General features: G+C 44.9%; 1 protein-coding gene across 3 annotated transcripts in view; it reads right to left on the bottom strand.

Moving 5' to 3' along the window:
- LOC119182361 (uncharacterized) overlaps positions 1-15,213 on the bottom strand; it is a 57,074-nt gene that overhangs the window by 38,655 nt on the left and 3,206 nt on the right. For all 3 annotated transcript variants that reach the window (XM_075883753.1, XM_075883743.1, XM_075883747.1), the window contains exon 3: positions 12,163-12,198. In XM_075883753.1, the coding sequence (XP_075739868.1) occupies positions 12,163-12,198 (36 nt within the window). The remainder of the gene's footprint in view (positions 1-12,162; positions 12,199-15,213) is intronic.

The raw sequence follows: 15,213 nt of genomic DNA, 5'->3' as shown, positions 1-15,213 counted from the left end.
CCGCATTGCCTTAAGGCCTGCCCCGGCTTTAGGTGGCGAAAAGTGTATACACATCGCGAACTTTTTGCTTCGGGTCCTTTCAGCCGAATCAAGCACATTATTGAAGAAAAGAAAAAATGAGTGTGATACTGCTGTGAAGCCTGATGAAAATTATTCATTGCGTATAACCTTATCCTAATGTCAGTATAACTTCTAGCTATAGATCCATACATTCTGTCTCCATGATTTTATCAGAAATCTGCACCGTCGATGAGACTGAATACTTTTTATGTTACTGCAAGGCATACACACACTAGAGGCTTCACTTGCGCAGTGGTAAATCGACTGCGCAGAAGAGATTTCATTGTCGAGAAGCAAATGGGACCATGACTCTGCCCATCCCGCTTCTGGAAGGCGACAAAAGCGCTGTTGAGTTTCCTCAAATACAACAGCCTGATTTATCATTTATGATGGGAAACATGCAACTGTTACGCGTCAGCCCAGTCAGTGACTTTTTTCTCCTCCTATATAGATTTCCTTCCCTCTCTTCTATTCCCCAGTACAGGGTAGCCTAATGTAGCTCAGCTCTGGTTAACCTCCCCACCTTTCTCCTCATTCTTTCTCTCTCTCTCTAACGCGCTTCCGTAATGTATTGTGCATCCCTGAAAGCCAGCTATCTCGTATGCGGTTTACCGTCTGCTTAATGCCTTCATTCACATGTATTTACAAAATTTCGACATTCATCTTGGTGTTTTACGTAGCTGAAGTCCGCGTCTTTTAAAGAAAGGTTGCAGGTTCCTATAATGGACTATACCTTAACCTTTGCAATAAATTGACGCCTATTTAGTATTCATCAGCTAGATGTCTTTCCAAACCATTTTAACGTCGCCATTTCAGAAGTTGCATTCATGTTTTTCTGTACGTAGAACCATGTTTCCTGTTCATTGCTATAGATACGAATGCAATACTTATGCTTGGTTCAATGCAATATATGAGTACACTATAGCGTTCACTATAGGCCAACAACATTCCTCTATACCAGGCGTCGAGAACCTGCGGTCCACGACACGACGTCAGAACCTCCTCTCACCCTCACAATGAATGAGCATCTCCACGATTTTCCGTGTCTGTCGGATAGCTACCCTGATGTACGTATTCTCAAGTTGGCTATGATTGTGTAGCACAATAAGTCGCTTTGAAAGAGCTCGTTGTTGCTAGTAACCTATGTTTATAACGGTGACCTTGCAATGCGTACTGCAAATAAACATCATGTCTGTGCAAGCTTCATCGACCATTATTGTCGATTCAACTAATATTTTCTATGAGTGCAGCGATCCTGCCCCCCTCCCCCACCCCTATTTTTAAATTGCCCCGTAGCCTCGAGAGTCCGCTTCATGAAACTTTGCTCTCCACCTGAAAAGGTTGTCGACCTGTGCTCTATAGTCGGTTACAAGTTAAAAAGTCAGCGGCATTTCCTCCTCAAAGGCGGGTTCACACAAGCCAGCACCAATGGACGTGTGTTCGAGGCTGAAGTCTTGAGCCGGACGGTTCTTTGCCCCACGGGTAAAGAACATTGCAGATAGCAAGAGTGGGAGTATTTTTTTTGTCGCGGAGGTGATCGGCTTCCACGCTTAAGATGTCTCAGCGAGGCTTGCCCTGACGTCTTGAGTTGTACCAGACTATTGATAATTATGTGCTTAGCATTGATGTAGTCGGTGGTCTGCCCATAAAACCGGAACCAGCGAAGTCTTGGGAGAAGTGGAGCAGAGCAGCGGCAGCTGATAACAAGAACGTTATTTTACAATATTTACATATTACTATATACTATAGTACTAATGTAGCATGTTGCAACAACATTTATGGTAGCGTGTTTTGCATGATGGCAACTTAAGAACTAAACGCTGACGGAAGCATGCCTAGAGTGCCTCGGCGCTCGCTTTTATGCCATGATCTTCCCGAAATTATCTCCAAGAAAAAAAATTGAGTCCAGGACAGTGCAATGGAATGGTCGTCGTCATCTTTACACCCAAAATGACAAACACCACCTCCTCCCAATCCAGGAAAAAATATAAGATGAGCGCCCTGTTCGTCCAGTGTGGCGAGAGATAGAACACAAGATACAATGAGATAATACGGCAAGGCACAATTCAATGCCCTGCTCGTGGTGCCCCACGTGCAGACCAGCTGTGTAGTCAGATGCAGTGTAGACTCATTGATAACGGCTGCGGTGTCTGGTAGGTCATGATGACAAAAAGGTGTCGCGTTGTGTGAGAAAAATAGCTGAAGACGGGCACCGAGCTCTTAGCTATTTGTTCGGCACGTCTGCAAGCACGCTGAACAAAGCGAGCCGCTTCGACTGCCTGCAGCTCCTTCTAAGCTACTAGTCAGTCAGGCGCATCCACAGATTTTTTTGACGTGAGAAGCCGACGGCCCTGAAGATTTTGAAGTATGATTGTCGTGTTGTCACCGCTTCTGGTTCACGTCGGTGAGCTTTGACACGGAACATATCAGGGTAGACAGTCGAAATCATCCCACGCGTCTAAGCAGCGCCAAGCCAAGGAGGTCGATCATAACAGCCTCAAGTGCTCCCTACTTTTTATCTGAATTCAGTCACCTTCTTGCTCATTTTTTTGCTCAGTCAAGTTCTTGCTCAAGCAGTTGCCATCATTTTTTAATAAATGAACAATAGTGGCACCAAAGCAGTGCCTATTTTTACAATTGCGCCAGTTAGCTTTATGACATTCATGAGAGCCATTTTCTCAGCAGAGTTATGGGGCTGAAAAAATGACATGCCTTCGTGGCTATTCGCACACTTTCCGTATTCAAATTTTCTACATAGCAAGACAGTGACTACCGTTTGTGCGTGGAATATCATTTGAACATTTTGCATATAGAAAACTAGCCCTGCTTGGGTGGCGCGTCGAAAACGCACACGTGGCGCCCCCAAACGAGCTGTCTGAAAAAAAAAACCTTCAGGGCTGCGTGGAAGGCGCAGCACAGTCACAGCGAAAGCTAGAAGAGCGGCCTTTTAGAGCCTTTTCTAAACACTCATTGGGCAACTACTGCAAGCACACTTGCTTAATACCTATTAGGTAAATATTATTAAATTTGTTCGGGTCGTAGGCCGGCATTCGCTATGGTATTTTTGTCATTCTTCTGAGAAGCGTGGCATTCGCTAAACACTTGCAAGGAATTTTCTGCCAATTGTTAATGCAGTGGCTGACGACGATGAGGAATTATGGCTGAAGTGGGTATACGCCACAGTTAAGAGGGCAACAAGACGACCTTTGTGACGGATAGGAGAATTGAACCCCCCACTCGTTACGCTATTCGCATTATGTGACGACTGGTTATTCTTTCGCTGATTTAAAACGCTATATAAGTCGTTTTAACGCAATTGCTTTCCCGACATCAAGCCTGCCTAAGGCAAGTTTGACAAGTCACAAGCACCGGTGAAGCTCAGTGGTATAATGCTGGGCTGGTAACCAATGGACCCGGGCTCGAGCCCCACTGTGTCATTGGTGCTAGGTCAAGCCTGCCTAAGGCAAGTTTGACAACAAGTTACAAGAGCCAGCGTACGCAGTGGTGGAATACTGGGCTGGCATTCAGCGTACCCGGGCTCGAGGCCCACTGTGTTATTGGTGCTTGGTGGTTACGAATACCGATGGCGGCGACGGACAACTGCGCGTGACCGGAGTTGTGATCTCATAACAGCTTTCATTTTAAACGTTCTAGCAGGACAGCGCCAACGGGCCACATTGAAATGCATACGGAACGTTGCGCGACATGTTATCGGCTGTGTCTACTTTCGTTTACACGCATTGTCCAAGGCAACATATTAGGAGCTGCGAATGGAGAGTAGGTTGGTGTGGCGAACGAGCGGTGATGCTTCAACATGCCGTGTTTGCGCAGGGGTACTTCTGCAACAGAGCGCTGCTGAAATGATGCAAGCTCTGCACGGAAAATTATGTTTATGGTGTGAAGGAAACTGTGAGGCAGCAACTCTCATCCCAATATTGACAGCCAAATTGACAGCCAAACATCCCGATATTGACAGCCAAACCTGACTGGTCAGTAAAGAAGCTCATGTAGGAACTTTTCTGAGATAGGCAAGAAGTGCATCGGTGCCATGGGCTGATAAGATATTGTGTGCGCAAAAATTGGAAAGTCGCGTTGCCTGCGCAATTTTTTCAGTATATGCTTCTCGATAATATGTCTAGAACTGCGCAGGTAGGCCTCGCCACAGTGGTATAGTCGCTAAGGTACTCAGATGCTGACCCGCAGGTTGCAGGATCAAACCCCGGAGGCGGTGGCTTCAATTTAGATACAGGAAAAATTGATGTAGGCCCGTGTGCTCTGATTTGGGTGCACGTTAAGAAACCCTAGGTAGTCAAAATTTCCGGAGCCCTCCACTACAGCGTCTCTCATAATCCTATGGTGGTTTTGGGACGTTAAAGCAGACATATCAATCAATCAACTGTGTACTTCGAAGTTTGATGAAATAATAAGTCATTTACAGCGTAATTTCACATACATAGCGTGCCACGCCCTTGCTAAGTAAAAGCTTTGTGGTGTTGTACAGATCTAACGTTGCCGCCGGTCCTTCTAATACGGCCACGAAGAGAATGAGTAAAAGATGATGTTTGGGTGGCACGCCTCTTCTCTGTGGCACATTAGACGCAACAGTACCTGCTTGTTTTTTTTTTGGGGGGGGGGGAGGGGGAAGCCCTTCGCTGAAGTTGATCGCTGTAACCATTGCCATCCTTCCGTCCGTTTTCCAGCAAGGCCACCACGGCGGCGCAACGTGTCAAAGTGAATTCTCGCGCTCAACGCTTATGCGCTGCTGGCACTTTGCGCTCATGGCCAAAGTAAGATGGCTCAATCAACTTGACATATTATTGAACCACAAAGTTTAACATACACAGGGAATAACGTCTGTGTATAACATAAATCGACCTCCGCGAACGGCGTCGAACGTCTTTCAGGGAGGTCGGCAGAGGGAAATCATTGACTGCGTGAATCTTTTGAAGGTCAAAACTAACACTAGAATGATCGACAAGGTGACCGAGGGCAGTGAGTCGGTTGCGGCCGGAGTGACATTTCGACGAGTTTAGTTGAAGCCCTGCCTTGCGGAAAACAGAGAGAATGGTCGAGAGGCACTCGAGGTGGCTTTCGGAAGTCGGCGAGAAGACAATGACGTCTTCGAGGTAGCGCAAGAAGATTGGCCATTTAAAAGCGATAAAGAGAGCATCCATCATTCGTTCGAATGTAGGTGAGGCATTGCATAACCCGAACGGCTTTACTTTAAACTGATACACTCCGTCGGGAGTTATAAATGCTGTCTTTTCATGGTCCATGTGTTACTCTTATCTGCCAGTAGCCGAAACGAAGGTTGATGGAAGAAAAATAATTTGCTCCACTAAGGCAGTCAAGAGCGTCATCTATCCGTGGCAAAAGATACGCGTCTATTTTTGTGCCCTTGTTAAGATTCCAATAGTTGACATAGAAACGCCTGCTGTTATCTCTTTTTTTGACGAGAACAACAGGTGAAGACCAAAGGCTTGATGAAGGCTACATAATGTTCCAAGCAAGCATATTGTCGACTTATTTCTGGATAGCGTGGCGTTCGGTGGAGGATATTTGAATGGGGCCGCCGATGTACTGAATTTGCATCGCTGGTAATAATCTGATGCTTTACGACGGTCTTTCACCTAGTGGTTGGTCGTGGAGATTAAAGATGTCTTGATACGACGCAAGAAGGCCTCGAAGCGCGTTCACATGCTCGGCCGGCAGATGAGAAGCGATCATTTTCGTTATGCTATCCGGTGGAGTGCCCGATTCAACACTGGCAGGTAAAAGCGTATCCCAACGCAAAAATGTGGTTGTCACCGGTCAGGGCAAGGATTGCAAGGCATAGTTTCGGGGCAGTACTTGTGAACAAAGTCCAAATTTCACAATAAGGAGGCGTGCCACATTGTCCTTTATAGTGGTAATCGTGTACGGGAACCTTACATCAAGCGAACAGAGGACGGTAGCGTTAGGTGGCACGACATAATCTCCGTTGGTCATAGGCGGATCGCAAGAGACGTCCATAAGCGTCACAGCTCGACAGAATAGGCGAATGTAGTCGAAGGAGCATAGCCTTGGCGCCGCAGAAGCAGGAGGTTCAACGGCATGTGGTAGAGCGAGCTCAACAACACCTGAAGAACTGTCAATTAGGGGGAAATTCTCCGACAGAAAATCTAATCCCAGAATTATTTTAAGTGGGCAGTGGTCCAGAACGTAAAACCGAACAGAAGTATGGCATCTAGTCACAGTGACGTGGGTGGCACACATCCCAGTGACAGCTGATGCTGCTCTATCGGCTACTGGGACTGCAGTGATTGGAGCCGGAGGGGACACTTCTCCTTGTAGCGTCTGCACAGAAATTTTAGGTCGAGTCATCACGGCAGGCTCACCTCCAGGAGCTGCACCCGTTAGTTTTCTAAGGGCTGCTGGTGGTAGGAGGGGGAGGGAGAGTGGTGATGGTTAGGTGAGCGGAACAGGTGTCCGGATAGCGACGATGAGCGGTTTGGTTGAGCGGACATGGGTAGCGAAACGTTGTTGTTGTGGTGGTCAATTTGTGTTGGCATGCGGAAACCATTAGGTGGGCGCCGGGTGTTGGCGTAGTGGGCCATGGCTGCCAATTCCTTGAAGTACGGCAATGACGTGAAATGTGGCCGATTCGTCGGCAGCTGAAGCAGATTGGTCTGTCATCGGACGTTCGCCATAAAAGCGAGTTCCCGTAACGTGGAAGGTTGTACGGGCCACAGAATATATCTGCTACACTGGGTATTCGGTCGGGCGGTCAACGGGGCAGCGCGTCCGAAGTCCAGCGTTGGCCAGTTCCTGGTGCACAATGGTTTGATTAAAGAAATTGTTGCGCGAGAACCGACCATGGCACGGGCATATAATCAACAGTAGGAGATGCGGCCTCGATTTCACGGCGTACGATCGCACAATATTACATTAAGCAGCAGCGGCTGGTTCGAGACGGGTGCTTTCGCAAGTATATGTGGTGGCTGTGTTGGGAAGACTCGGAAACTGGGGAGTAATACGACGACTTTTCTCTTCTTCAAACGCCGGTAGGATGTCGTCCACTATCGAAGAGTTGCGGAACATGAGGAGAGTAAGGGCATCATCCAAGATTCCTTTCAGGATGCGCGCAATGTTCTCAGATTCCAGCATCTTGTCGTCAACTGTGTGGAAGAGGCCGAGCACATCTTAAATGCATGTCACGTATAACTCAGTGCAGGACTGCAGTCGGTACGCGAGTTCTTTCTGCGCTGAACGATGACGCCCAATTGGCTTACCAAACAGGTCAATGCGCTTGCGTTGCATATGTCCGAGCTCATGAACTGTTCCTCGTTTTGGGAAAACCAAACTTAGGCCATGCCCTCAAGGTAAAAAAGAATATTGGCCATTATGAGCGTCGCGTCTCAGCTGTATAGTGACCGTGATCACTCCCTTAACTAGGGGTGAACCAAAATTAGTATAGCAGGGTGATAGAGACAAATATGACTCGCTGGTAAAGACACATAATGTCATAATCACGTCGCATACATCGTCAAACCCTTCCGCAAAGACATGTGCCACATAAGCACCAGCAGGTATGTGCGACACCAGATTGACAGAAACGGCGAGAACAGACATGGGTAATTTTAAGACGTGAGTGTTGAGGATAAGCTGACATCAGCAGCGTTCATCCGACAAATGCAAAAAAAAAAATAAATTTCAAAGTGCCAGCAGCAATCCAACCACAGAATTCTGCGTGACAGGCAAGTATTCCACCACAGAAGCACACTAGATTTAGAAACTATACTTTTCAAATAGACCCCAATACTCGTGAAACGTCCAGTGAGGTTGCAGTGCTGGCTATTCAATTTTACAAACATTATATACGTACTCCTATAATACAGCCATCACGCCGGGTTAATGTCAATTGAAGTTAGGCGACAAACGCTGAAGTTGATTTATGCACCAGTGTCCACGGCTGTCATTCTTTCAAACACAAGCGCTGCATATCAGCTCAACGCTTCTATAATGTTGCTAATATACATGTTGCTGCCTGCGTCGCTGCGCAAGTGTTAACAAATGGCTTCACACAACACAAGTGGGTGTTTAACATATGTCTTTGCGTGCATTTGTACATATCTTTACCGCCACTTGGTAACGTTCCACTTAATAAAAACTATTACGAAACAGTCAGCTTCTGCCGCATGCTTCGCATAACATCGATTGCCAAGGTACGTGGGATCTACCGAATTTTATTTTACTAATTTCACCGAGAATCTGCTTGTAAACCACATAACATTTTAATTTCAGAGATTGAATCTCCTGTCCGTTGAACACAATGGGTTCCGTAAAGGCTACTCTACTGAAACTGCTATATTATTTTTTACTAACAAAATAAAGCCTGCCTTAGACAACGACCATATTGTAGACTCAGTCTTCATGGATTTCGGAAAGGCTTTGACGCCATCTGCCAAAAGATCTTATATCATAAGCTAAATGCATTCGCGATTAGACACTTTCAGTCGTACGCAGCAATTGAACCAACAGAACGCATACAGTAAGTTTCAAAGGTTCGCTATCGCATACCAAGTCAGTCACAATGTTTGTCCATCAAGGTTCGCTCTAGGTACCCTTTTATTCCTCGTGTACAGTAACGATCTTCCTAACTATCTAACTTGCACCTCATCAATTCTATATGCTGTTGACACCACCATATTTACTTCTAGTGAATGCATGAAATGTCTTGACAACACAACTCAAGTCTGACGTGAGCAACTTATATGCTTCGTGCAAAAGAAACAAACATCGTATCTATGGATCGAATGCTCAGTTCATGCTTTTTCATAAAAATCAACGTGTCACCCCATCTGCACCACCACTCATCGTTCTAAATCACGTTCTATCATTCGAACATGAAGCCATTTTTCTTGGGGTGCAACTTGATTGTAAACTTGAGTTTAACCTGCATGCTCAAATGATCTCAAAAAAGATCGCTTTTGGAGTTAGTGAACTAATTTTAACACGCTCATTTTTTTCGCTATATGAGAACAACACTTTATTAATAATTCATACATTGCGAATTACAATACTGTCTCCGTCTGGGGAAACACATATACCAGGCATGTAACACACCTAAACATTTACAGAATCAGGCCTTTATGAGCACCAGTTTGTCTAGCTAATGTACTATTTGGTATTAAACTACACTTCATTAGGAATACTACCATTGCACTGCATGGCTCATCTGAAATTAGTTTTGCTGATATATCCCACCCTAAACCTTAAAATCAATATAGCTTCATTTCATGCATGTGCTCTAACCAACCGTAACAGCACCAGATTTTCATCTAAAAACAACGTTTTACTCCCCTAATTCACACTAATTATAAGAAATTTACAGCTTTTTTAACTTCCGATAAATACTGGAATACATTACCATTCAATAATAAAGCACTCCGCGCAACAATACCATTCAACAAAGACATGAAGAAACACCAACTAAAAACACTGCCGCTATTGATTCATTGTCATGTAGTTATAGAAATTGATCCATTTGCTTCATTTTAAACTCTATGTTAATTAAAATATCCCTCCTATTTTTTATAGCACAAATGTTTCTAATTTTTTGTCATTTTTAATTCCTCGCTTCGGGGAATTTTAGTTTTGATGCCATGAAAAAAATTAAGAAGCTCGCGCTATGTATCATTATGTGAAATCTAACCTTGTTGATTTATACATACTTGTGTTTATATAAAATAGTTTGATTCAAGTTTTGTTGTTTATAATTAGTTTTGTATTCTTTGTGTTTAACATAGTTTTCAATGAACATATGCATTTTTGTTGCTTTTCTTAACTTTATCTTGCCAAATGTCCCAATTTATTGTTTTCTCAATTAATCTATTATTTTTCAACTGCTATCATGGCATTATATGCATTTTATAGATACTCTGAAATGACTAATAAGAGGTCCCCTTGATGGTGTTGCAACTCTAAGACCCCCTTCTGTACTAACGAAGAATTGAATTGAATTGATACCCTTTATTGACACTGTATAGTGTCAGCACTAGCTGAAGCACGACCGCACAAGACTGCCAATGAAGTCTGAAAACGCCGGTGACGCCGTCTTTGGACGAAAATCGGCAAAGCATTTTGCATATGCTTTGACGATCACGCTTGTTTATTACGCACTTTCAGCAAACGAGTCCTGCAGCTCCTTCGCCAGCCATACCGGGCACACCCCAATGTAAAGACAAATTGATTGATTGATATGTGGGGTTTAACGCCCCAAACCCGCCATATGAATATGAGAGACGTCGTAGTGAAGGGCTCCGGAAATTTAGACCAACTGGGGTTCTTTAACGTGCATCCAAACCTGAGCCCATGGTCCTACAACCTTTCCGCCACCATCGGAAATGCAGCCGCCGTAGCCGGGATTCGATCACGCGACATTCGGAACAGCATCCGAGTACCTTAGCCACTAAACCACCGCGGCGGGGCCAATGTAAAGACTAAGGTGGTGCACCGTGGACGGGGCAACAGCTGATTCTTGGCTTGCTCTCGGCCTCCGATTCTCAAAGCACTGCGGTATTGAACTTAGTTACTGCGCGAGATAACTCAACAGCAGCTAAGCACATCGCCATCATACGTGCTTTTACATGGAGCATGGAACACATTTGGGTGGTCATTTCATGATTACGAGTGAAAAAAAAAATAATAAAAAGGCAGGACAAGGCCAAAACAAACGCTTCGGCCTGATGTTTTCTTATCCCGCTTTTCACTTGTCACATGATTTGCAGTATGACGACTACACCATGTGCTCACTGTACTTTACCAATTTTGCATGCTCTGCGTTCAGTACCATTCTTCGGTGTGCATATTGAAATCGTAAACAACATAGTTGATGTACCCGATAGGTCGCAGAGGCCATCCTGTACCTAATATGATCAATACATTCGAACGTATTCTGAGATCAGTTGCCATCTAATGCTTTAGTACGACTGCTGCCCACCAATGCGTTCAAGGCTAATTTACTGCTTATCTTTTCTTCGGCTTCAGGAGCTGTCTCCGTGGGGTTCGCAGCACCATGGCGAGTGCATACAATCGCAGCTCAGCAACTGTGTACGAACTGTGGATTCAATAGAGGCACTCTGTGGAAGAGTCACTGTTCATTATCTCCCTCCTTATTCCTTTTTCTCACAATTCCGCTGCCCTCAGCACGAGGTAGCAAACCGGACGTGCGTCTAGTTGACTTTCGAATCTTTTACCTTTCTTCTTCCTTCTCGCTCTACTTCCCCTTTTTCTATTCATTCAATGCATAAGTACAATATTCCTACGTGGAGTTAAGCGCAAGATTGCCACACAATTAAGAGAAAGCGACGTTCTAGCGATGACACTAGCTACCTTGGGGAGTGATCTTTCAGCTCCTCCAAAAACATAGATCGCGTTGTAAAGCAATGGAAAAATGTTGGACTTAACGTAATATGCATAACTGACTAACAATCGCTGCTGTAGCTACGGTTGACTTCCGACAGTACCAAATATCAGAAATGGCACCCAGGCAGGACGTTTGCCACTAAATGATGTAAAGCAATAGATCTGCCCGAAGCCAACAACATTCCTTCCTTAATCTTCTTTCCTCGAATAAATGTTTTAAGTGATCGCATCACCAGTGCCTTACGAAAGCTAGTCCGCGGCAACCGAAATCATCTTCCGGATAGGTTTTGGTTATCCATGGGTGCGATAAGAGACTGGGTGCCCTTGTTCAACGGTAAGAATATCGTAGAAATAGGCTGATGAGAATCATGCTGCCCCGAAAGAGTAACGGGCATTGTCAACTCAGCACCGGTAGGTACGTGGACCAAGAAAAATAGTCGTGCAGAAATATATTTACGATGATTGTTACTCTAGTGTACGTCATACTCAATAAGCTAAATATTTACTGCCGCCAGCAAAATCCACTCGTTTTGAGTTGGTGCGCCCACTCCTTATAATACAACACGGCAGGCCCTGCTGAGCGCATAAAAGATCAGCCTGATCGTCTATTGTGAGCGAAAAATATAAAATACCATAACGGCATTCTGGCCACTATCTTAATATATTTCTATATATTTCAAAGGAATGCATACTCACGGTGCTACTGTCGCAGAAGTTCGAAGTACCGAGACACTAAAACAAAAGAAAGAAGGCACAACCATTATAGTAACGTATTTCATCACATTCGAGTCACCCGTCTCACTTTCCCAATGACTTTGTTCTAAAGTAAACACGTTTACTTAGTTTTCAAAATTATTTCAAGCTATTGACTATGATACTGAAGACAGACCAATAAAAAAAAAAGAAAAAAACATGCTGTGCAAAAGATAGGTAACTCTGCTGAAGACTCTTGTGAGACAGGTGCCACCAACACCACCAGATGCTTCGGTTTAACACTCTGAAAAGGAAGCAATATTAGTGCAAGTTTTCTGGCGGAACACATGATGAAGGGAGGACGGCCACGGCATCATAGTTACCCCATCGTTTTTCGTTTCGAGCAAAATAAAAAAAATGTGGCGTACCCTCCTGTTGCGACTATGTATAAGCATGGTGTTAAGTATGAACTAGCCTAAGCTACAACAATAACACATTGCGCATGAATGTCTAATCACTGAAAAGCTCTTCCGACGAGTCAGTCCATATTCAATTGGGTCCAACAAAAAAAAGATAACTTTTTCTTCATTTTTTTTCTATTGCGTCCTGCACTTACACTACTCGCCAACTTAGAAGGCTAGGTCTAGATCATCCCTTTTGTCATTACGCTACTTTATTAGGCCATTATCATCCCCATATTTATTACGCTATTTTCGGCCTAGTGGCAAGTTCGAGTTAGTGGCAACTTTTTTCTTAGGCCGAAGGTGTACGAAAAAACGTTTTCCCTGCATGACTACATTTAGCCTTTTTTTTTTCGATATGGCCCGAATTATCACTATGACACTACAGTCGCTGGCTTTCTATTGTCCACTGACAAAGTTTGAATTATTCAGCAATGCTAATACATAAGCAAAAGGCTTTCAGAGATGTAGCAGCGACTAGGGGAAAATTGGCAAAAGGCCCCGCATTTTTGAACTACCTGCCACTCAACCGACTTATAACCGTCATCAAGAGCGCCAGGCGTCTTGCTAGTGTGAACTCGGTGGCATTAGGAATAGGATATCCGGTGAAGTGCTCCTCGTTTCTTGAAATGGGTGTGATTCAGTAACATTAAGTGCTCGGACTAGGTCATCACACAATATAATATTGATTGATATGTGGGGTTTAACGTCCCAAAACCACCATATTGTCACGGGGTCGTGACGTGGCCAAAGACAGGAAACTTCGTGTTGGGGGTGAACCTGTGCCCGGTAAAGAGAAAGTCTAATTACAGCAGCAGTCTTGCACAGATAGCCGTCTCGGACTGATAGCGGCGAACGCAGCGTCGGCCTTCGATCAACTACTGACAAGCGGCGAAGCGCGTCGGCATTTACACCCTTGCCGTCGAATGTTCTAGCGTTATCGCTGGCGGTGGCGTAGGTAACAGAAGAATCTGTACCGTTCGCACAGTGGGCGTGATCTTATCGAAATGATCTACTACAGTCCGGGACCTTCTCGAAACATGCAGGCGTGGTTTGCGCCGGGAATCGTGTGGTGTTTCGCAACGATAACAAAAACTTGTGAAATGGAACATGGCATTGCCCCCCTCTGAAAAAAGGCATCGTCCCGATGCTCTAACTAAAGATGAAGGTACAATAATGCAAGAACAGCTCAAGGCCCTGCTCCTGCAATACGAAGATTGCTTTTCGTCGTCATCGAAAATTCAGCAGACCCCAATCACGAAACATCGAATCATAACCGAAGAAAATGCCAGACCACTCCGTCAGAGTCCGTACAGGGTTTCGACGCGAGAACGTGAGGCAATGAAGAGACAAGTTGATGAAATGCTGCGAGATGACATTATCCAGCCGTCCAAGAGTCCGTGGGCATCCCCCGTGGTGTTAGTGAAGAAAAAGGATGGGACCCTACGTTTCTGCGTCGATTACCGCCACCTGAACAAAATCACAAGAAAGGATGTGTATCCTCTCCCACGAATAGACGACGCACTTGATCGGCTCCATAATGCCAAGTACTTCTCGTCAATGGACCTCAAGACTGGCTATTGGCAAATCGAAGTCGACGAAAGAGACCGAGAGAAGACGGCGTTTATAACACCGGACGGTTTCTTCGAGTTTAAGGTGATGCCCTTCGGCCTTTACCCAGCACCTCCACCAGATGTCACGGGGTCGTGACGTGGCCAAAGACAGGAAACTTCATGTTGGGATTTAACTGTTTATTTGGGCGAACCTGTGCCCGGTAAAGGGAAAGTCTAATTACAGCAGCAGTCTTGCACAGATAGCAGTCTCGGACTGATAGCGGCGAACGCAGCGTCGGCCTTCGATCAACAACTGACAAGCGGCGAAGCGCGTCGGCATTTATACCCTTGCCGTCGAATGTTCTAGCGTTATCGCTGGCGGTGGCGTAGGTTCTAGAACAATCTGTACCGTTCGCACAGTGGGCGGGATCTTATCGAAATGATCTACTATAGTCCGGAACCTTCTCGAAACCTGCAGGCGCGGTTTGCGCCGAGAATCGTGTGGTGTTTTGGAACGATAACAAAAACTTGTGAAATGGAACGTGGCAATATGATTATCAGAGACGCCGTAGTGAAGGGCTCCGAAAGTTTCGCCCACCTGGGGTTCTTTATGTGCACCCAAGTCTGAGCACACGGGCTTACAACATTTCCGCCTCCATCAACAGAATAAATTATTCAGAATGGGATAAAAACATAGTGTTAAAGCCCAACAAGGTTTGATGTTGACTACACTCGTGCTCTACTCGTTTTTATTGCCGCTATAGTGATGTTACTTCACCATTTTACGGAAAAGAAAATCTAAAAGAGTAAGAGTGCGTTTTTAAGAAATCAAATTCTATTTTTAACAACGCAAGAAACGGTAATTCTGCGTGAAGTGATTGCCAAAGCCAACAATTCAAATACTTAAGCTTGACTATTAGCAATTCTAATTGCTAGTCTGAGAGGGTTAAGGCTGTATTTATTTACTAGCTGCGATACATTAGTGGTGCAAGTGGGCACTCTAGCCCTTCTCGCTTCCCGTACTTTCTTACATTTTATTA

The sequence above is a fragment of the Rhipicephalus microplus genome, chromosome 2 (genome assembly GCF_043290135.1).
Source record: "Rhipicephalus microplus isolate Deutch F79 chromosome 2, USDA_Rmic, whole genome shotgun sequence".
NCBI lineage: Eukaryota > Metazoa > Arthropoda > Arachnida > Ixodida > Ixodidae > Rhipicephalus > Rhipicephalus microplus.
The sequence above is the reverse complement of the archived record's forward strand: the minus strand, read 5'-3'. Positions and strand labels throughout refer to the sequence as shown.